This window comes from Podarcis filfolensis, assembly GCF_964270895.1.
Source record: "Podarcis filfolensis genome assembly, chromosome: 1".
Lineage (NCBI taxonomy): Eukaryota > Metazoa > Chordata > Lepidosauria > Squamata > Lacertidae > Podarcis > Podarcis filfolensis.
Genome location: NC_139604.1, coordinates 51514782 through 51538077, shown reverse-complemented (window position 1 = coordinate 51538077; position 23296 = coordinate 51514782). Strand labels below are relative to the sequence as shown.

Genomic DNA, 23296 nt, shown 5'->3' with positions numbered 1-23296 from the left:
GCATAGGGGCTACATGTTGAGCAGTAAAAAAGTGGGATTTTGTTAACAAGGTGCTAGATATTTGGTGAAGCACATAACACGTCTGCCCTTCCCACCATCCAAGGGGATAATCATAAATTGTAAATATAAATACAGGGCACATTTTCAGACTGCTGCTATTTTCTGGTGGGATTCAACCACATATTGACAAATTCAGGCAGCACAATTATACCTGATTGGCAGCTCTTGTGTAACAAGCCCATTTTCTCCAAAGACTGCACTTTTTGCAATAAGGGAAGTTAAGGAAATGCACTGGAGGGTGTGAGATAACACATGCTTTGATGCAACATCATTCAGCCTCATTAATGTTGTCTAATTTCTCTGCAAACAAATCAGGCTGAATGCTCAGTAAACAGCACATGGAGCGGTACATGCTCACATATGAAAGGGATGAGGTTCTCCTCATTTCTTGCCTCAGTTATTGAGTCCAATTCATCAGTAAAAGGACAAAATTCAGCAAGCCCTGCTTCCAACACTATACCTGCATATATTCAGCCACAAATATTCTCCAGGGTTCCCTCTCCACACCCTTAGAATGGAAGCCACATTCCAGGGCATGCAGTCAGTGATGCTATGAAGAAGTTGTCCATGGTGAAAGGTGGGGATAGGAACTATATTTACTAATCATTTGGCAATACCAGCACTGTCCATTTGCTCCTTGTCCAGAAAATGTAACCTACATGAGTGGCTAACCTGTGGCTAACCTAACATTGTTGGATTCTAACATCTATTAGCCCCAGCCAACAATCCCAATGGTCAGGGGTAATGGGGTTCACAGTCCAGCTGCTGCAGGTTAGCCTTCTCTGATTTATATTATAGTGGACAGATCTACAGTACACTTTAGAGAAGGGCTGGTAAGTGTTAGTGTGGTATAGAGCCTAGAAAACAAGGAATACCTGGGGTTCAAATCCCCATTCAGTAATGAAACTCACTGGATGACTAGTCATTATCTCTCAGTCTAACCTACTTCTCAGGGTTATTGTGAGGATAACAGGGATGAGGGAGAGAACTACATATACCACTTTGAGATCCTTGGAGGAAGAGTTGGGTTTTAAAAATTAGCAAATAAGCCTTAATGGCAAGGTAAAGAAACGGCACGTGGCAAGCAAGGGTAGGAACTACATTGTTTCTGTTTTATACAGCACTGTACACATTGCTTGTGCTAAATAAAGGTTAAATACAACCCACAGTATTAAGTAGGCAGAGCTGGAAGTTTCTGCAGCTCAACTTCTTGGAGAGGACCAGGGCTCTGCTAACAGGCCTTGGATAGACAGGGGGAATTTACCCAGCCTGCATATTTCTGTGCTGCTCAGAAAAGTATCCACTGTTGTACAAATTGATACCAGCTCCACTAAGTTGCTGGCAACTTTTGGTCTGGAAAGCAAAGAATGGCACTTATTCCTGCAGGAGCACTGAGCAGTGAATAGGCATCATGGGGACCATGAAAGCCACCTCCAGGAGGGACAGTTGCTTGAGGTACTTGGAAGATCAGTTGTCTTGGTAGAGTCAAAGGACGATGGCTGGAGCTGAGCACTAGACCCTAGAACTAGTACTCTTTCCCCTATCAGATTGAGAGGGGGAAAGACCAGCAGCAGCTCACAAACGAATACCAGCAGCCTGTTCATAAGCATTCATGATGCTTTGTGCTAATGATGGTATTGGGGCTGTTGTCCCACTTTCTTTTTTTTTTTTTAAAGATATTTTTATTAAACAATTTTTTATATAACAGAAACAAGACATACATAAACAAACATTCAACAATAATAAAACAAAAAACACGTACCACTTCATAACCCAATTTCTAAACCTTTCTTCCTCGACCTCCTCTTACTTCCCGTTTCTGTATTCCAAATTCTTACAGTTTTTCAGCGAAATCTTACCTTATTTTATTATAAATTTATGCTAATCACCCTTATTCTCTTTGTCATAATCATTACTAATAGTAACCATTTATTTTAGTCCAACATCATTCTAACTGTCTCCAATTTTATAATATTTCTTTAAATAGTCCTTAAATTTTTTCCATTCTTCTTCCGCCGCTTCTCTTCCCTGGTCTCGGATTCTGCTCGTCATCTCTGCCAGGCTCATATAGTCCATCACCTTCATCTGCCATTCTTCCAGTGTGGGTAGATCCTGTGTCTTCCAGTACTTTGCGATGAGTATTCTAGCTGCTGTTGTAGCATACATAAAGAAGGTTGTATCTGTCTTTAGCACCCCCTGGCCGACAATACCCAAGAGAAAGGCCTCTGGTTTCTTGGGGAAAGTATATTTAAATACCTTTTTCAGTTCATTATAAATCATTTCCCAGAATGCCTTAATCTTCGGGCATGTCCACCAGAGGTGAAAGAATGTGCCTTCCTTTTCCTTACATTTCCAACATTTATTATCAGGCAAATGGTAGATCTTTGCAAGTTTGACTGGGGTTATGTACCACCTATAAATCATTTTCATTATGTTTTCTCTTAAGGCGTTACACGCCGTAAACTTCAACCCAGTGGTCCACAACTTTTCCCAGTCAACAAACATGATGTTATGACCAATGTCCTGAGCCCATGTAATCATAGTTGATTTAACCGTTTCATCTTGTGTGTTCCATTTCAGCAGCAGATTATACATTTTTGACAAGTTCTTAGTGCTGGATTCTAACAGTTCAGTCTCTAGTTTTGACTTTTCCACCTGGAAACCTATTTTTCTGTCTAATTTAAGCACTTCATTTATTTGATGGTAATGTAACCAATCTCTCACCTTCTCTTTTAGTTTTTCGAAACTCTGCAATCTCAGTTTATCCCCTTCCTTTTCCAAGATTTCCCAATATCTTGGCCATTTCGACTCCATATTTAGCTTTTTCACTGCCTTAGCTTCCATTGGTGATAACCATCTTGGAGTCTTATTTTCCAACAAGTCCTTATATCTAACCCAGACATTCAGCAGTGCTTTTCTGACAATATGGTGTTGTCCCACTTTCAATAATGTATGCACTTGCAAAGGTTTTGGGGTGGACGTACTACTTTGTTTCCAGCCAATCTATATCCTGTAACCTTTTGATGGAATTCGATAACTTTCTATACCATTGGTGTTCTGGGTTTGGTGGCTTCTTCTTCTTTTTCTGCCTGCTTTTCTCGTGCTACTGTGCAACAGTACCCCGCCCAGATGGCAATAATGCAATCATATTGAGGGAGCATCACAGAACATCTAACAAAGCAGAATGATGTGTGAACAGTTCAGTATAAATCCACCACTGATGCAATATTATTGCATCAATCACATGTTGCAGAATACATCCACAAACCTCCCTACCTCCGCCCATGCATGCATGCATGCACACACCAATCTGGAGGAGCCCAGAGGATGTTGGCCTGGCCTAACTTAAGCTCCCTGCAGATCATGGAGAGGGAGCTTTGGTTCAGAGAGCAAGGAGAAGGAAGCTGGGGCTGGGGGGCGGTGATGGGTGGAGAAGAGGTGAGGCAACTATTCCTGGGCCTTATCTCCACCTCTGAGCTCAGGCACCAGAAGCAAACAGAGACTGACATTCTTGAGAAAGATGGAGTGATAAGGACATGTGGGCGGGATCCTGTTGCCCAGGGATATGCAGACCCTTGGACTTGATGAAACTCAAGTCAAGAGCAATAAGAAACCAGTAATGGGGGTGGGGGTGGAGAGGAAAGGAGGGGCTGAACAAGAGCACCCCTCATGCTCAGGTGATACATTTTGAACCTCGCATCATGCCTCAGAAGCTATGCCTTCAGCATGCCTGCCTGCTCTGGAGAGAAGGTGGGGATGCTGACAAAAGTCCAAGTATTATCAGGTTAGCTTGTTGCTGTAAACATACACAAACATCATTGGATTTCAGGTTCCCTCATCCCTAACCACTGACCATGCTGCCTGGGACTGATGGGAGATGGAATCCATCTTCTGACGGGCCAAAGGTGGTTCTTCCCTGAACTATAACATGCTAAGTGATACTTCTAGCAGAGTCTCTTGAATGCGGAGCCCTTGTTGAAAGCCACATAGATCCCAAGCCCTGTTAATAGAGGCAATGCATGATTTTATGTTATGATTGTTCAGCCAGATAATACATCCCTATGCCTAGTCAAGCTGCCATGTGCAACACCAGTGAACCTCTTTGGTTTTGCCTACTCTGTCACACTCTCTGTATTTTAACCAGTGACAGACCCCACCCCCATGCCCCTAGGGTGGGTGAGAGCACTGACCCAGCAGACCTCCAGCTGCATCCCAGAGGCTTTAGGAGACTCACCTGCACCATAACCCTGACTGGTGGCAGGCAGGGTGGCAGACCAGGAGGGGGAAATAGCTCTTTATCTGCATTCCTGGAGCCCACAGGCATTTCTCCGGTGATACCGAAAGAGTCCTACATAACTTCCGGCTCCTCAGTACCCATCCCCCAACTATCACCATCCCAGGTTCCTGCTCCAACGGGCAAGACTTGTGGAATTTACAAGAGGGAATAGTCCCCTGTGTAAGCATCTCAGTCATGCTTGTGTCAACATCTTCACAATGCTCAGCACTCACCTTGCTCAAATATCCTTCCAGCAACCCTGGCCAGCAGGGGAAACTGAGGCATGGGGGAGGGGGGAAATAAGCCCCATTCAGCATCTTGGTGTCAGAACCGAAACCTACAGGTTCTTGTAACTATGTCATTTAGGGAGATGTTAGGAGCACCCCCTCCCTATTTCCTCTGTCTTTCAGATCACAGGGCTCTGTACAGAGCAGTAGCGACATCTCATTGGGTCTATACTCCAAGAGGCAGTTCTAAAACATTCAGTGGGCCTAGATCTTTCTGAGACATCCCCTGTCACTCCAGAGGTCTAATCTACTACAACCAGTCTATTGTACTTCTTCCCCTACCCCACCACAAAAAAGAATAGCTGGCCAAAAGTAGCTGGACCCTAGCAATTCACCTCACAGGCCTCCCTCCCAACCTTTCTTCCCACTATGCATTGGTTATCTCAGACTATTGTCAAAACCGAGGCTTTAATCAAGGCCCTCCAAATGTGGCCCTCCAAATGTTGCTGGTCTACAACAACATCTGCAGGGGGCATAGGTTCCCACATCCCTGCTTTAAATGTTAGGAGTTTGTTTGTTTTTCATTTACCACATCTGTAACGTAAAACTTCCACTTGGCTAAAATGGACATCCATACATGCACACAAACAAACAAACAAACAAGCAAACAAACACTACAGGGCTTTTTTTAAGGGTCCAATATGAAAACGCTCCCAGAGCTGGGGACAGAAGGCAGATTGTTTTCCCCAGTCCTTCTTATTCTAGATTTAGTATATAACCCTATTTGGGGCCACCATCTCCTCAAAACAGGCTAAATGGAGAATCCAGATGGTTTTTAAAACAAAGATTAGACTCTGAATAGTTTGCTTTTTAAGAATTAGCTTTGATGTTACAGTATGCTTAGAAGGTGGCCTAGTGAACTCTAGGCTCCCTATAGACAGTCAGATTCTTTGCTTCCAACTTAATAAGCAGAATCACCTTGCTATAACAATCCCCCAAGACAGATTCTATCCCAGTTATGTTAACTGGAAAGCTAGGGCATCCTTTTCAAAATGTCCCAAACATAAGGATCAGCCTACCAATTTCCCCCACAACTACTTCCCCCAGGTCAATTCCCCACAGACGTTAGCCAGAGGTAAAGCAGTGGGTAGGCAATGAGATAAAGCTAAACACCTCCCTCCTGCCTACTAATTCTCCCCTGCAAAACCTCCTTCCCCTTCACATGGTAAACATAGGATTGGAAAAACCATGCTTCCTGTGCAATAATGTCATTCCAATCTCCATCTGAGTTAGCATACTCAGGATCCTGCTCCACATTGTGTTACGTGATTCTTGGGTAAGCACATTATAACAAACTTTTTTTACCCTAGGACTTATAAGTGAAGCGGAGGCTCTTGGGAAGGGAAGGGTGTGATGTTTCTGAACAGGTATCACTTGCGTATTAATTCTACTGGCACTTTCAAGGAAGGAAATCCCACTGAAGTTACTGAAACTTATTTCCAAGAAAACACATTTCAAATTGGACTCCAAAGACTAAAATGGATCTCCATATTTTTTATTTTAAAATAATTTTAATTAATAAATTCTTAGTTTTCAAAAATACGTGCATTGTGTCTTTTTTCAAATTGTGTTTTCTATGAATCAGTTTAATTTGCTGTGAGACATTAGTGTTGCATGCAGTATTGGGTTGGGAAGAAAAGAGGCGGAAAGAGGGGAAGGGTGGGCATGGTGCATGGGGTGGGGTGGGGATGCTTCTATTCTTCCATGTAGTGTATGTGTGGGATTTTGTGTCAGCATCACTTGTGTGGGTTCTCTTTCTATTCACTTGTAATATTTCTTTGGTAGTGAGAGAGGTTGGGGGTAGCCTACGGTGTGGTTAGTTGTCTTTGGTTGGCTGTAGTGAAATTTGTTTGTGTGTGTGAGGGGGTGGATTTTTGGGTCAGGTTAGCCATTTTGATTTGTATGCTGTCAGTGGATTATTGTTGTTGTCTTGTTCAACTATGTATGTGATAAAGGGGAACCATGCTCTTCTATTCCATGCATCTTCTATTTGCCCCCATGTCAGTAATGGATCCCCATATTTAGCTTGGAAAGGGGTTTCCCCTTCCAATAGTCAGAGACTGGCTGGGGACTAAAAGAGTCCGGTTTCAGCTTTTGCTGTAGCTGCATGTGACATGCTGAGCCTGCTAGGCATGTTTTACAGGGCTCTAGCTCAGTGGTGGAGTATCTGCTTTGCATTCAGAAGGTCCCAGATTAAATCCCCAGCATCTCCAAGTAGGAGTGAGCCTCTCCCATTTGAAAATCTGGAGAGCCACTGCCAGCTGGTGTGAACAATACTGAGCTAGATGCACCAATGGTCTGATTTGATGTAAGGCAGCTTCCTATGTATGCTTATCCCTAGTCCCATAGGCTTTTCTGGCATGGCATACTTGAATCCCTCCTGCTCTATGGCTATCACAGCATAGGAGCCAACTCCTAGGGGCTGTAGGGGCTTCAGCTACCACAATAAAATATTTTGAGGGGGCTGGGCCCCCACAAAGTTTGTAGGCATTCCCATTCAAATGGTGTGTGTGCACTGTGTCATGTGACTGATTATGTGGGGTGGGCTTACCTGGGCCCCACAATATTTTATTCAAGTCGGCACACCTGTGTCACAGTAATTGCCAATGTGATGCCCTGCAGATTTTTCAGACTATGACTCCCATCATGTTATGCTGGCTGGGTTTGAGGAGAGTTGCAGTCCAAAATATCTGGAGGGTACCAGGCTGACGAAGACTGCTCTGCCATGTCATCTGATATTGAACTGCATTTTTCTTATATTGTAGGGTTTAACTGAGTGTCAATAGCATCTGAAGAGCATAATAAATAACCCACTACCCTCTAGCCAGGGATTCTGTTTTCTGACATGACCAAACCAGCACAATATTCCTAGGTGGTTCACAAGCAGAGCATGTCCTCAGAGCTTTCACTATCCCTTGTTAATCTCCATCATTTGATATGCAATGTGGGCAGCAGCCTCTGAAAATGAATGTTAAAACTTTTGACTGTTGGAGCTAACAGCTGCCAACCAACACCTTTGATGTTTTCATCTAAGCCAGGAGTGGACAGAAGGCTGATCATGATTAACCAGTGCAATGGCACAGGTAATTGGACTTAACAGCCTAACAGCCCATCCACTCATTAGATGGTAATGTGCATTGTTTCACTTGCTTCAGAATGTGATAAATCAACCCCAACATATTTGGAGCCATCCTGCTTATTCTCCCAAGTGGGGCCCCAGACTTCTGCCCCCAAGTCCTGCCCCTGTTGACACTGCTGCACCAGTTTCTGGTGATCCACCCAGCACATGCTGGCTGCAAGGATTCTTACAAAGGATGCTGGACAAGATGGACTTTGCTCAAAGCCAGCAAGGCATTTCTTATGTTTGTTTGTTTACATATTTAAATATTTATATCCTGCCCTTCACACCACAAGTTATGTGAAGGGAGCCTGAGTACAGTATGCAACTTAGATCACATTTGTAGAATACAAGAATTATGTTCTTTCTTTTTTAAGTAGACCACTGAAGACTGATCTATTTTTTTTTTAAAAGTTTGGGACATGGTGGCATCTGCCTGTTGCAGAGTAGATCGAATTAGGTCACAATTAAAGATACATTGATTGTTCTTTTTATTTATTTAAATAATGCTATTAAAACCAAGTGGTAAACGTCATATTCAAGATATGGCATTCCTGTCAGGTGAGACATTCAGAATATATCCTCCCTATCCTAAAATCCAACTTCTGGGATTGATTGTACCCACAAAGCACTTATCCATGCTTAACCACTTGCTCAAGTGCCAGTATTGGGTACTGCTTCTCTACCTATCACACTTTGGGTGCAATCCTATGCATACTTACATGGGAGCAAGCTGTACTGAACTTAGTGGGATGTAGTTATGGCAAAATGAGCGCTGCAACCCCAGAGTCGTCTGCGTGTGACTGGACCTAACGGACAGGGGTTCCTTTACCTTTACCTTTCCACACTAAAGCTGCAGCCCTTAACACACTTTCTAGGATGTAAATCCCATTGAACACAGTGGAATTTACTTTTGGGCATAGCAACATAGAATTGAACTGTGGGGCTACAATCATCAGTCTACTTGAATAGGTGCCGGGTCCCCTTTGTGGAGAATGAGCCAAAACAGAACTCTTGGTAAACCCAGTCTTTTCATAGTAACATTAGTGGAGAAACCATAGTAAAGGGGCATTGGAGAGAAACCAAAATAGTTGCCAAGAGGGAATGTGCTGCTTGAATTAGATGCTAGGGAAATGGTTTCTGCAGTGATGGGGAGGACAAACAGCAGGTCAGGGGGCATATATGCCCACCCTTGCTGCCTTGTAAGGCAAAATATGTGCAACCACTGGAGGTAGGTGTCAAAGTATTGCCCCCCAGACAGGTTGTTTTTGCTAACAGACAGGTGCCTTGCTATCACAACCTACTCTCTATGCAAACAAGCTATAATTGGACAGCGGCTATAGAGCTGGACCTAGATCAGAAATCGGGATCCAGTGGCTCTCCAGATGTTGTTGGACTCCAACATACAGCAGTCCCAGTCTGCATGACCAATGGCTAGGGATAATGGGAATTATGGTCCCCCAACCATACATGAACAGATCCCTGTATGAAATCCTCTCAGCCACAAAGCTCCACTGGGTAACCTTGCTTGCACTGTACTTTTCAGCCTAGACTATCTCACAGAATTGTTCAGTCTATAATAAGAATATGAAATATATTGCAAATCTGTGCTGTGGTGATCACCTCTATGGAAAAGGGTGTGGGGAAGAATAAAGTTCATAATAATAATGATTCTTAATGCACTTCAACTATCATTTTCCTCCACATTACAATATGTGTTTCCATATTTCAATTTATGCTGGTGCCTGATGAGACATCTCATTTCTTGAAAGAAATTGAGAGCAGGGATGAGAGAGGGAGGAAGAGAAATGAAAGGATTTAATGCTGTCTGTGAAACTAAGCAGGCAGGCAATCAATCCCCAAACACCTCAATTTCTCCCCATCACCATCCTACCAACCCTTCAAAGTCCTGGGCGCCTCTGCCGGATTGGGACCATGCACACATAGAACTTCATTTGTGGCAATCCTTTGTGTATCCTCTCCAAGGGAAATGCAAAGGGTAATGACACAAGAACTGGCCTTCACAGTGGTGGCTCCTTGATTGTGGAATGTTTTTCCCAGGGAGCCTGAGGGAGGCAAACCTGACATCTTGACTAGCTGTTTTGGGCACCAGGTAAAAATCATGTTTATTCACCCAGGCCTTGGGAGTTTAATTTCCTGAACATGTTTTTAAGTGGGATGGGATGGAATTGGATTTGCTCATCTATGCATGTTATTTGGTATATTTTATGTTTTTATTCTTGTTTTATATCTATTTTGTTTTTTAAAGTTGCTTTGAGTTCATTCCCCCCCCCCCGAAAAACGCAACCAATATATATAATCAATAATAACAAGAAGTTGTCGCGGAATGCATCCGCCCTCACAACACCTAAAGAAGGGTGATTTTTCCCGTGCTACTGCTACCGGTGCCAAGCGCATAAAAGGATCTGGTATTGATTATGCATCATCGCCCCTAAACTTTCATCAGGGTTTCCACCGGCAATGAGAGTCTAATAACTTTCCAGGTCTGGATTGGGGAGCAGGAAAGTGATCGGAACCCGGAGCTGACTTCCAAAAAGCCATTCCAAAGGTCCCGGTAATCTCTCCATGCTTCCACGGTCATAGTGCCCGTAGCTACGCTTTGCTTTCCTCGAAAGCTGGCGAAACCCACAGGACTGGATATGGAGGTGGCAGCAAACAGGTGGCCAGAGCCCACACGGAGTGAGCAGGTGCCCTGGAGAAGGGAAGGCGAGCGGCGGAGGATTCCTTCCCTTTTCCGAAGGGCTCGCCGGCCACTTGGCACGGAGCAGCTCAGCGGAGCGCAGAGCGCGGTGCCGCGTTTAGCTTAGCCACGGCAGGGGGCACGTGGGTTCGGGTTCTAGCGTGCCGCTCAGGTAGACTCGACTGGAGAAGGCAGGCAGCGAAAGCGAGCGAAGGCGAGAGACGCGGCTGGAGCAGGGGCTGGGGTTGGTGCCTACCTGGGTCATGAGGCGATCGGCGCCCGTGTTCTCCTCGTCCTTGAAAATGATGTCCGGGTTGTAGTTGGGCGTGAGCTCCTTGAAGCGCTCGGAGTTGCGGGCGATCTTGCCTTCGTACCTGCCGCTGGCGCCCAGCGTCTTCTCGGGCACGTTGGGGCTGAACTGCTTGTAGGCGAGCGGGATGAGCTTCCTGGGCGGGCGGCGGCGGCTGCCTACCACTCGGCCCGGCCCGCAGCCGCGCACCGGCGGCGCTAGCAAGAGCAGAGTGCAGCCGCTCAGCAGGAGCAGGAGCCGCGCCGCCTTCATGGCTCCGACGACGACCAGCGGGCGCTCAGCAGCAGGAGGAACTGTAGCAGCGGCAGCGGTGGTGGCGGCGGCGGCAGCAGCAGCCGGGCAGCCCCGGGCAGCGAGCAGCGGCAGCGTCCATGCGGCGAGCGGGGCAGGTGCGCTGATGGGCCGCTCTGAGCCGGCCCGCTCCGGCCGCCGCCAATAAATAGCGCGGGCCCCGTTTGTTTTGGCTGCCGCGGTTAAATCGCCGCCGCGCTCTAGCGGTCAGCGCCGCCGCCGGAGCTGCTGCTCTCGCTGCCGCTGCCTCTGCTCGCGGCGCACGAGTGAGCGACAGAGAGGGGAAATTGAAGAGATCCGGGATCGGGGACCGCCAGGACCGCACCCAACCCGTGGCCGGCCCTCCCTCTCCCTCTTTCCTTCGCCTCCTCCCCGCGGAACCTGCCTGCCTGCCACTACCAGGGCCCGCCGACGGGGAGGGGGGGCAGGAGCCCGACCCACCCCCGCGCCTCGCTCACCTGCTGTCATCGGGGGAGGCATGCGCCACGGCAAAGAGGGCCGCCCCTTCTCCCCCTCCCGCCTGGCGCCCAGTCCCAACTCCACGTGCGCCACGAAGAGGGGCCAAAAGGCGGCGGGCCGAGGCACACGCTTACTTGCGAGTAAAGCCCACTTCTGTTAGTGTCAGTTCGGTCGCCGGACAAAAGCCCCCACCAAGTGCAGGATCGGTCTGCAAATGCCATTCTCCACCCCACCACAGTCCCAGGCTGCCACAATTGGCGCCAGTTCTGGCTGGGGGAGTTAAAACGGGTGCCCAACCCGCTCTCATATCCCTGGCTGGGATTACAAAAAAATAAAGAGGACAGAGAGTTGGGGGCGGGTGCCCTCAGCTTCTCAAAGCTGCTTCCCCTGCTGATCCCTTAATGCCCCCCCGCCAATTTACCCCCATCTCCGCCGCCCCGTGTTGTGTTTGCCTTGGGGTGTCCCCGCCTGGCTCGCGTGCCCGGCTCCCTGGGTTCCGACGGGGAGGGGGGGAAGTTAAGCTGGTTGAAGTTTAACCACCACCTCCTGGGGCCCTATTGTTCGGCAGGAGGCCCGATATTTCCACAGCGACTCGTAGGATCTGATTAACCGGCTGAGACAACAATGCCGCCTGGGCCGGGCTTCCCCTTGCAGCTGCCAGCGGGCAAAGTCAACACAACGCCCGGGAGCGCAGCCTGGAGACATAGGAGCCAACTCCTAGGGGTCGACGGGCGGGGCTTACCTGCCCCCCATATTTAATTCAAGTTGGCACCTCTGTCTAGAGAGGAGCGAGAGCTTTCTTATTCAGTCCCGGGGCCGTGTACCTAGTTTCAGAGCACATGCAAAGTGATAGGGAGGAAGGGAGGAAGAGAGCGTGAACCCGAGCATGTGAAAAGTTTTTTTCGGATTCTCTTTCATAATCGAGAAGTCAGAGGCAGACTTGTGCTTCAGGCCTTGGGGAGAAGAGAGTTCTCAAAACATACTGAAGAGCTTCGGCTTGATCGATTTTCTTTTATATAATAAATGGACTTCCCGGAGGTCTGCCCTCCTCTGGACTCTGTTGCTCCTCACCTTTAATTCATCCATCCAGCCATGGGCGTAGCCAGGATTTTTTTTTGGGGGGGGGGTCAGGACTTTGTTAACGGGGGGAGCAGGACCGACGTGATTGGTCAGTTAATTAAGTATTTCTATTGTTTTACTTGATCTGGGGCTGCTGCTGCCCCTCCTGGACCCCCTTGGCTACGCCCATGCATCCAGTTCTCTGCCACTTCTCTGCACTACCCAGTTTTCCCTTTCCTTACCAACCTGAGATTGCACTGGTCAGGGGTCATTCCAGTTGTAGTCCAACTGGATCTGGAGGGTGCCCGTCTTAACTACCAATGCAAAAGAGTGTATCTGAAGGACCCCTCAGACCTACCTTGATGGGAACCCGAATGGGCTACCCATAACCTCTAGTAACGCCCGCTCCCTCCTTTCACAATCACAAAACATCTGCCGATTATCCATCTGCCACCTACTTACTGCTTTCTGTCCTACCCACCACTGATGCATTTAGGTCCATTTTAGTCTCTGGACCAATAGATTTCGCTTTTTCAACCCATAGTAAGACATCCCTTCCTGGTCCTTTTGCTGAGTGGGGTCCTGGATTTGCTCTGATGGCACCACCTCGACCTACACCCACCTGGGTTACATTCTATCACCAGGCTCCCTATATGAGAGAGAGAGAGAGAGAGAGAGAGAGAGAGAGAGAGAGAGAGAGAGAGAGAGAACCTGCTACAGCCATACTGAGCTGTACGGGAAGCTTTTCCTGGGGATGCCTTTTCCTGGGCTGGGCCTTCTTACCAGTGTTTGCAACCCATCCGGTGACTCTAAACCAAGATCTGATCCAACATTACCCTAGAAGGGTGCAGGAAGAGGTCGCTTTTTGAATATGGCAACCTATTACTGCAAATATAAGCATATCATAGCTATTGGTGCCTGCACAGCCATTCTGCAGCCAATGTGGAATTTGCTCTAAAAAAAGAAAATTGCAGGGTGAGCTTATGACTCGCCTTAGGTCACTCACTGAATCAATGGCAGAAGCGCAGTGGTGGTGGAGAGATTTGAATCCAAATCCTCAGAGTCAACTCCAACTATCTAGGCACCAGGAACACACTGGCTTCCTGGGTTTGGTTGAACACATACACACGTGCACGTTCATGCTGGGGCTATGAAATAATCATGTCTCCTGCAAGTTCAGTGGAGACTGGATGGGATGCAGCATGGAGGGCAGTACTGAGGTTGCAACTCTATCCACTCACTGGATACTCTCCATGGGGCATTTGTTGCAAAGAGGACATCAGCAGCCAGCTTGCCCCCGCCCTCCTTGTTGCGGCTGCTGTGGCAGACAGCTAAGGTAGGGTGGAAGCAAGAACAAGGCAAAAGGATGGAAAGGAAGGAGCCACAAAAGGCATATGGGGCAGTCAGTGGTTCTGGCGATTAGGACGGGCAAGAGATGTGTGGACTTAGGGTGGGGGGCTTCAAAACTGGCAGGATTCATCTCTGGGGGAGGGCAGCTGCTTTGCATGCAGAAGGTTCCAGATTCCAGACATTAACACGTATCTTTAGATAAGGTTGGCAATATCCCCTGTCTGAAATCACGGAGAGCTGCTGACAGTCAGTGGGGACAGTAAGGAGCTAAAGTGGACCAAGTGGATGGTCTGATTCTGTATAAACCAACTCCCTAACTTCCTGTCCCTTGAGCCGGCACCCAGAGGCCAGCAATCCCGTTAACCTGTCAGGGGAGGATCGGCAGAGGAAGTAGTAACAACCACTTGATTTTAGTATTGAGCACCTTCAAGCACGGGCTGGTACAAACTTTCAGGGCAACAGAGCGCCAACCATGAGGAAACAGGTCCTGGCTCTTCGTTCGCTGTTCCCATGAGGTCAGGCATAATCCTTGCGATTTAGGGATTATTACCCCGTCTAGGCTGTAGTCTCTTCCCTGGACTGTATCAACTCTATCAAAGCGTGAGGTGGGTAGTGGGAGTGAAGAATAGCAGATAGGCTGAAAACTACCCCGCGTCCTAGCCAGTTCTGCCAATCCAACTTTCCCTTTCTCTCCCCCCGCCTCGCAAGAGGGGGGTCAGTTTGTCTCCACACTGTAGGGGGAATCGACAAAGAGCCTACACAGCCAAGAGTTCCCGCCCTGAAACGCTTCCTCTTTACTCCCAAACGGCCCCGATCAACTTCTTCGGGCTTAACACAACACGGCCCACAGGGTTACCATGCCCGGGAACCAATGTCCCCACTGTGGAAGGACGTGTGGGTCAAGAATTGGCCTCCACAGTCACTTACGGACTCATTGTTAAAACCGTGTTTGTGGAAGACAATCTTACTCGGCTACGAGTGATCGCCAAAGAAAGAAGACCTGGGGAAGCTCAGCTGTGCTTCCCAAGTAGTTTGAGAGCTGGGTTCTACAGCCTCTGCCTTGGATGCAGGGGGCCTCTCTGGTTCTGACGTGAGGGAGTGGGTGGTGGCTTTGACTGACTCGAAAAGAGACGTGGAGGGTGTAGCAGTACTGAATGGATCCCTCCCTCCTCAGGCTGGCACACGAAAAGGGCAGCCGGAAAAATCCCCATAATCACAACTGGCATTGCAGTCCAGGGGGCACTATTTCCTTATTTTTTAAAACCGAGGCGCACTTCTGTGACAGGAGAGGGGGAATTTTCCTTGCATTACTGACCATCCAGATTGAATTTTTGCAAAGCGAGGCTGCCTACTTGGACGCTGTCCGGGTCCCACGTGCGCGTTGGGTTCAGCACAAGTTCTCGGTGTAGTCACTGCAAATCTAATGCGCGGGAGATTATCTGCTCCAGGTTTATGAGTTTCCATTGGCTTCCACTGAATAGCTCTGCCCACAGATAAAAGCAGCAGGTATCCAGAGGTAAACAGAATTGCTGCTATCTCGTGGTATCTCCAGGTAAAGATGGAGGGCGTGCTATTTTCTTTTTTCTTTTTAATAGATGCTGAGTGCCAATACTTTTTTAGACCTGTTTACAGTGTGTATAACTAATATTACTAAAATGTGTCAAATAAAACTATCACTGTAAAATGAACCATTCTATGCTCCAATCAGCTCATACTAGATATGAGGGAGATATGCTATGCTGGGCAATTAAGATCCACACCAGAAAATTTAGCTCAGAGCACCCTCCCCTTTCTCCTGGGCTTCTGAGACATCATTACACACCATACACAGTCCTATTGTCAGTCTTAAGGGACAGAAATGCATTAAAAAGAAAAGAAAGTTCAGACTCCTGAAACTGTTGCAAATCACAAGTGGAGAGAGCTCTGTTGCACTCAAGTCCTGCTTTTGCGCTTCCCATAGGCATCTGGCTGGTCATTATGAGAGCAGAATGTTGGTCTAGATAGGCCTTTGGCCTGATTATGATGGGGCTCTTATGTTCTTATGTGTGGTGTTCACTTTGAATACACACACCCCAAGTAAATAACAAGGTATATGCCCTGCACTAGGTGGAAGACTGGGGGCTAGAACTTAAGAGGAAGAAGTGGAGAGAGAAGAGTTAAGGCTGATGGGAGTTTGGGACATCAACCCAAGAAGGGGCGTGGATGGTATGAAGTGCATTAGCATACTCTTCTCTACCCTCTTCTCAGGGCCTTTACGCTCAGGTTACTGTCTCACTAGAAGACTGTAGCATTATAAATTTTTATAATACAAGCAGGAGCTAATGGAGATCACTCACAAAAATATATAGGCAGTTTTGCAGACTCCCTACAAGTTAGTTAAACACTGGAAGGCAACTCTTGCATCTGTAAACTAAGAGAACAAGTGTAGATTAGGAAAGCATGTGTATAACTTTACTCTGCAGCTTAACTAATTTTACCCTCCCCAACTGCTTCCCTTATCTTTCATTAATGTTTTCCTTGGTTCACCGTAATAGTGTAAGTGACCATGAAGAGCTGTATAGTTATTGGGTGGGACACTGAAGGAAGTTTTCAATATGGGGTACTATTTCTATGGAGACAGAAATCTATTTTTGTATTCTTGAAAGAATCTTTGTATTCAGGCACTGATGTGGACCAGAGATAGGGATTTTTCTCAGCCCGAGGGCTGAATTTCCCTTCTGGGCATCTTTCTGGGGGCCATATGCTAGTGGTGGACAGAGATAGAAGCAAAAGTGGGCAGAGCAACGAATGTAAACTTTGCCTTTGTACAGCAGGCTAGTTTCTGCATACACTCACACACCCCTCTCTATCCTCCATCCAGGGAAATCAATGACACATTCCAGCCAGGCAGCAACATTCAGGGGGTGAAGCAGGATGAGTGAGGGTCCTGGGTAGAGTTCAGTGGGCCATACTAAGAGGGCTGGAGGGTCTCTATTTGACACCCCATAAACCTGAGGTTCCCCACCCATGCTGTGGAGACTAGAAGGCAAGGGTGGAGACTGAAGTTGGTTCCTGGGTTTGCAGTTCCTCATTCAAGAGAGGTGCTTCTACTACCTGAAGAAATTGGGGCAGGGGAGATTTCTTCCATAAAGTAAGTTTTCCCCCTGCAAGGTGCCCTAGTATTGCATTAAACCAAAAGCTTCACCTTTGTGCAAATAATGTCCCTCTATGCAATTTGTCACTCATAAACATATGAATGAACTAAGAAACATAAGAAACAGCAGGATTTACATTTGGGAATAGACCCTGGACCATCCCAAGCTATGCCAACTGTTTCTGATTTGAGTGTGGACTTATTTTAGGGGACAAATATTGCAGTAGGGGGTCCTATAGTTCCTTCACTTGCGGGTACATTTCCACCAGCTGGTTCAAAACACATTGACTATACTATGGCCAGCCCATAATTCAGGTGTTTAAACACTTGCACTGGCTGCCCATACACTACACTACCAGGCCAGGTTCTTGTATTAATTTACAAGGCCCTTAACAACTTAGGTCCAGGATACCTCAAGGACTACTGAATCCCTTATATCCCTGCCCAGTCACAGAGGTATTTGGGGGGATCACTGTTAATGGTCTCCATGGTTCGGCTGCACGACTCCTACCCACCAGAAGCAGTGCATTCAGTGTTGTGCGCCCAATTTTATGGAACTCCCAGTTGAGATCAGGTAGGCCCCCACTCTGTTGAACTCCAAGCACCGCTTTTATCCCAGCAGGAATTTTAATAGAAATATGAATTTATAATGTTGACAATTTTTAAATATTTTCTGTATTGTATTTATTGTACACGGGACACGGGTGGTGCTGTGGTCTAAACCACAGAGCCTAGGGCTTGCCGATCAGAAGGTCAGCAGTTCAAATCCCCGTGACAGGATGAGCTCCCATTGTTCGGTCCCTGCTCCTGCCAACCTAGCAGTTCGAAAGCACATCGAAGTGCAAGTAGATAAATAAATAGGTACTGCTCTAGCGGGAAGGTAAACGGCATTTCCGTGCACTGCTCTGGTTCGCCAGAAGTGGCTTAGTCATGCTGGCCACATGACCCGGAAGCTGTCTGCAGACAAACGCCGGCTCCCTCGGCCAGTAAAGTGAGATAAGCACCACAACCCCAGAGTCGTCTGTGACTGGATCTAACGGTTAGGGGTCCTTTACCTTTACCTTTTTATTTATTGTACACCACTTAGAGACAATTGTAGTTAAGTTGTAAAATAATTGTTTCAAGAAGTAAAAATAAATAAGTGGCAATAAAAAAATATATATAAAAGATACACACTAGAAAACACCTTGTACAAACATGCAATTTTGGCAGAACACAGTGGACCCTAAGGCTACTATCCTATATACAAATTCTACAGGGCTTTCATCTGAGTAGTAAAAACAACTATTTAAAAATAATTAAAATCAATGATAAGCTGAAAAACTGAATAAAACATGTGTCTACATATCTGGATAGGCTTGCCTAAACAAAAATATTTTTAGCAGGCACCAAAGAGAGTACAGTGAAGGCACCTGCCTGATGCCAACAGGCTGGGAGTGTGGGTGCTGCCACAGTAAAATATCTATTTCTTACACTGTGAGATGAGTATCATGCGACACCTGTAACAGTGCCAGTTCTGCAGATTGGTCAAGTGCCATATATGGATAAGGTGATGTTGTACCATAAAGTGACTTCCACTGCTAATAGTAAAACCAGCTAATATAATATTTTAACATGAAACTAGAGTGACTGGCACAGACACAGTAGTTGAGTATTACTTTGTGTCATGGTAGTAGCTGTCATTAAACTCTTGTCAAACAAATTAATAATGTCATAGTCTTGTCAGCATACTCCGTGTCATTTCTCTCTGCTACTTAGCCTGATGAGCAAGAACGCTCCTTCTTAACGATACACCAAGTCCTAATTGCAATGGCTGCTTTTGGACCCTTCCCAGTGTCACTTGCCGCCTGATTTCCTAGCAGGAAATGTCTAATGCAAAGGTGAAAGTAGCTCAGCCAGGAGTAGTCTCTGAACAGGAACACCACTACTTCAATTTTTTATTTTTACAAAAAACTCTTTCACTTCTCCTTATGCTGATGATGTCTCTTTAATGACAAATGCAGATGCTTGTCTGGGCTGCACCACTTGGGCAGGGCCGTGTGGTGGTCAGGGACTGTGTTCTGCAGACAGAGCTCACACCCATTCTGCCTGTTGCCTGTAACCTGTTTGCTTGGAATGACAGCCTCTAGGACATCCTCAGACAGGAGCCAGATGATTGTTTTAAAGAGAGTTGAAAGTGGTTTGAAAGAGGCTTTGATTCTTGTGGTGTACAAACATGTCCCTTTTGTCACTTTGTTGCTTATGTTCAAACAGGTTGTGCAGGTTTTTTCAAAAATGAAAAGGCTGCCAAACTTATTGGATCAAAGATAACAGTGGAATGAGTATACACACACAAGCAGTGTTCACTCTTTCAAGCTGCCCCCGACTTCTTGGGAAGGGGGGAAAGATGTTTGTTTGCCTCCTCAGTTTGTATCAGGAGATGTGCAGTTTTGTCCCTTACTGTCTCAGTACAAATCTTTGCACACTTCCCCTACAGGCATGTTTCCTTTGCCTGAAATTGTAGGCTTAGGACTTGGGGTTTTGTTTGTTATGTTTGGAGTTTTATGTGCTGTGTCTTAGCCATGTGGATGAAGACAGGAAGTTGGTACTTTCGTAGTACAAGAAGTTACAGAATTGTTATCAAGAAAGCACAGGACAAGCATCAATTGCAACTAATCTAGTTTAATCACCCTGGAACATTCACAGGCACATTATTGAAAGTGCAATCATGTACAACTTCACCATTAACACATTGGGGGCAAATCATGATGAATGTGCAATAAAAAAGACATCTGGAGGGGCTCTATGTTTCAACAATTTCCCCCCTCCCCCCAATATATATTCAGATGTAATAAACATAATCATATTAATTACTTTAAAAAGACAGATATGTCAACAATAGAAATGGAGGAGTATGAAGTTTGAGTATAAAATTAGTGTTAGATAAACTAGGGAGCTAAGACTGACTGCAAGTATATTGTACACTGACAGGCAGTGGCTGACTATCTAGGGTTCCAGACAGGTGCATTTCCCATATCTATCTGGAGGTACCAGGGATTGAACACGGGATCTTTTGCATGCAAAGCATGTGCCCCCCCAGAACATTAAGTTATATATTATGTAATCACTCATTCTATATGGTTCAAAATATGAATTTAAGACTCCAGATTTCAAGATTTCATAAACTCCAGATTTCATTTTAAAAACATTCAGTAATGTAAAACTGTACTGTTCTGGTTAATCAATCTAAGACTCTACAATCAGTTCACTGAAACCTTTTGGTCCTTCTGTTTCTGCAGTGGGAACCATAGCAGAATGTGTCGCACTATGTCAGTGGACAAACCCCAATATGTTAGGATGAATCTTTAGATAATTCCAGAACTCTGCATCTACTATTTCTTCATTTTTCATATCAGTATCTTGTTAACAGGCAGCAGAGTTGAACTATTCTGGCTTCACTGGGGAGGAAAAGGAAGAGACTTTTTAGCTTAATTCCCTCTAAGGTCAGAGGAGTTAATTTCATTGTGAATGGTTCTGTGGCTATTGGGTGTGGCCCAGCAGGACAGCATGAGCACTACTTGACTGACAGCCAAAGTGGGCAGGACAGCATTTGGGGGAAGGTAATTCTTTAGCATCACTTGCTATAGCAGAAGCCTCTTCCCCTTCTGGCCTCTAGGATGTGGTTTTCCAGCTTGCTTGCAATGATAGCCTGTAATTCCTTTGGCCAAGAGCAATCTGTTTTTATTCACCTTTTGATCCTGGAAGCAGGTATGAGGGGGTAGTATGTTAGAAACCTGCTTTGCAGCTACAGTAAACTGCTTCCTTTCACAACACTAGGACTTCATGGGCATCAAATGACACAACGTTTGCTATAAAAATCTGGAGGTTTGGTATAGTGAGGTTCTGCAGGTTGAAGGATAGAAGAAGGGCATAAGAATAGAGTAAAAGTCAGTGCAAGAAGAGAACTGTACTCCAGTGAAGACAGGACTATGTAGTAATGAACTGTATGAGTAAGAAGGGTTTACAGCACAGTCCTGTACAACTCATGACTGCACAAGCCAAACAGAGCCCAGAAGCCTAATGCTATCATTGCCAGGTGCTATACAACCCCATTGTTCTTGTGGTCTCAAATAGCAAAAGCAATAGATATACTGAGATCTCAGTGAGCCCTTATATTCGTATGGGGCAGAAAGGTGATTTTTAAATATACTGCCCTGTGATCCTCAGATGAAAGATGTAATTCAGCTTGGCAAGTCCAAAGTTGTGTAGATCTATGTTGCAGAAAATGTTTCAGGATGTGTGGAACTTCAGCTTACAAACATGATGATATTAAACAAAAAGTCCAAGAGAACCCCATATGTGCTCCGAGTTCTGGGTGCTGCAGTTCTAAACTTGTTGTTAGACATGGTATATGGCAAGTTTTGGAATATTGATAGGCAGCAAAAGATTTAAATTATTATTATTATTATTATTATTATTATTATTATTATTATTATTACTACTACTACTACTACTACTACTACTACTAGGGAAGGTGTCATTTTTCTACCTCAGGCACCAGCATCCCTTGGACTGCCTCTGTGCAAAAATAAAGGTAGAAGGTTATGTCCTATCTCTAGCTATAAGGGCAGGAAAAGTCTGATCAGTCAAAGGACTAAGGTTTCACAGACTTAACATTAGATACTTAGGGAAGAGAATATTCTGTGCCTTAAAAAAAGCAAATGTTTGCATCAAGGAAAGTGGAGCCCAGGCTAAAATTATGTTTGTGTGAATTTGCTTGAATCAGTATAATGTACCTTCATTTCATCAAAATTTAATCCTCTGCAGTATATTTTGTGAAAAATAGAGTAGAACTAAACAAAGGATGAGAGGAAGCAAGTGCTGAGTGGAAGAGAAGGAAGACACAGATTAAGAGACATAGATTCTGTGTAGAGACAGAAGAAAGACCATGCAAATCACACAGACTAACACAACCCCAACCCATGCCCTGCTTTGGGTTTTGCACCTTTGTTAGACGATGTCCACATCTTTCTTAAACATTTATCTACCACCAAGAAGGCTGTAAGCGTGTAGAAAAAAGAAGATGTGGTTCAGCTGATTGATGCTGGCAATGCTGCATTGTATAGTGCATGTGTAAAAGACACTGCATCAGTAAGCCCAACTTTTTTATCCAAGGTCTTCATTACACACACATTAACAAAGTGGGGTATAGATTTTATGGACAGAATAGGTGTAGTAGGAGCCCAGATAACTATCAATCTTGGATTCCTATCACTGTCCACTTTCTTTTCCCTGCTTTTTACTTTGAATGCATCATCTCCAAGTTTCAAGGCTAGTATCTGTACTCCAGAAATTAAGAAAAAAATAACCAGAGGTAGGGCAATAGACAGCTGTAGTGTGGAAGGGGATACTGCCCACTATGGTGCCCAACATGGCAAGAAAGAGGGGAGAGGGAAGGAACAGAGTGGCATAGCTGTATTCTGGAGGAGAAAAGTCCATCTCTCTTCCAGTTGCTCCAGGAAGAGGGAGAGGTTCAATACAACAACAGCATTTCTGTCTCTGTGGAAGAGTCATTTGCATCAGCCAAATAGCCCTTTTGCCTTCTTCCTTTTGCTCTTGGCAATGGGCAAATGAACCTTCTGGGTCTGGGAGGAAGGTACCTGGAAAGAAGAGGCAATAGTTAGAACCAATCAGTTAACAAATCAATTCATCAGTAGGAACAAACAAAAACAATTACAGCCACACAGGATCTCTCTGGTATATTCACTTCGAGCATTTGGCTATCCAGACACAGAGCTTACAGTTGTTGCATGGGTTGTGAACAGTAGCAAGTAGCTGGCAGTAGCACTTGGTAATGTTGGTTGGTCATGGGATAAATGTGTCTTTTGTATATCTAACTTATGAAGGTTACATCTGTGGGGCAAAAAGAAGCTGGAGGAGTCCACAGGACATCCATGAGTTAATCAATCTCACAGTGAACAAGGGAAGTCCCTACTCCAGACACCAGCTAGTCCTCTTGATGCAGGGCACTCAGTAAGGGGATGGTGAAGCATGGTTTGGATTGACCAAGACCCCCTTGCCTATGCCATTTCCCCTTTGTTTATATGAAAACTACATTCCTAAGGACTCTCTAGTTACTCTTTTTCATGCAGTAAATCAAATCTTGATTTTGCTTTGCACTGACATTTTAGTACTATTGTTTTTCCACATGGCCAAACTTATATTCACTTATTTATACAACACGTGCAATTTTTACTCATTTGTAACAGGGAT

General features: G+C 45.6%; 2 protein-coding genes and 1 long non-coding RNA gene across 8 annotated transcripts in view; 1 reads left to right on the top strand and 2 right to left on the bottom strand.

Annotated features, from left to right (window-relative positions):
• IHH (Indian hedgehog signaling molecule) overlaps positions 1-11910 on the bottom strand; it is a 28151-nt gene extending 16241 nt beyond the window's left edge. Inside the window, exon 1 of the mRNA XM_083624757.1 lies at positions 10699-11910. Coding sequence (XP_083480883.1) covers positions 10699-11004 — 306 coding nt within the window. The 5' untranslated portion in view covers positions 11005-11910. The remainder of the gene's footprint in view (positions 1-10698) is intronic.
• The window catches only part of LOC310767705, a 112715-nt gene that overhangs the window by 25564 nt on the left and 63855 nt on the right, over positions 1-23296 (top strand). The window lies entirely within an intron of this gene.
• The window catches only part of NHEJ1 (non-homologous end joining factor 1), a 108855-nt gene continuing 105248 nt past the window's right edge, over positions 19690-23296 (bottom strand). For all 3 annotated transcript variants that reach the window (XM_083624809.1, XM_083624811.1, XM_083624810.1), the window contains one exon: positions 19690-22683. In XM_083624809.1, the coding sequence (XP_083480935.1) occupies positions 22603-22683 (81 nt within the window). In that variant the 3' untranslated portion in view covers positions 19690-22602. The remainder of the gene's footprint in view (positions 22684-23296) is intronic.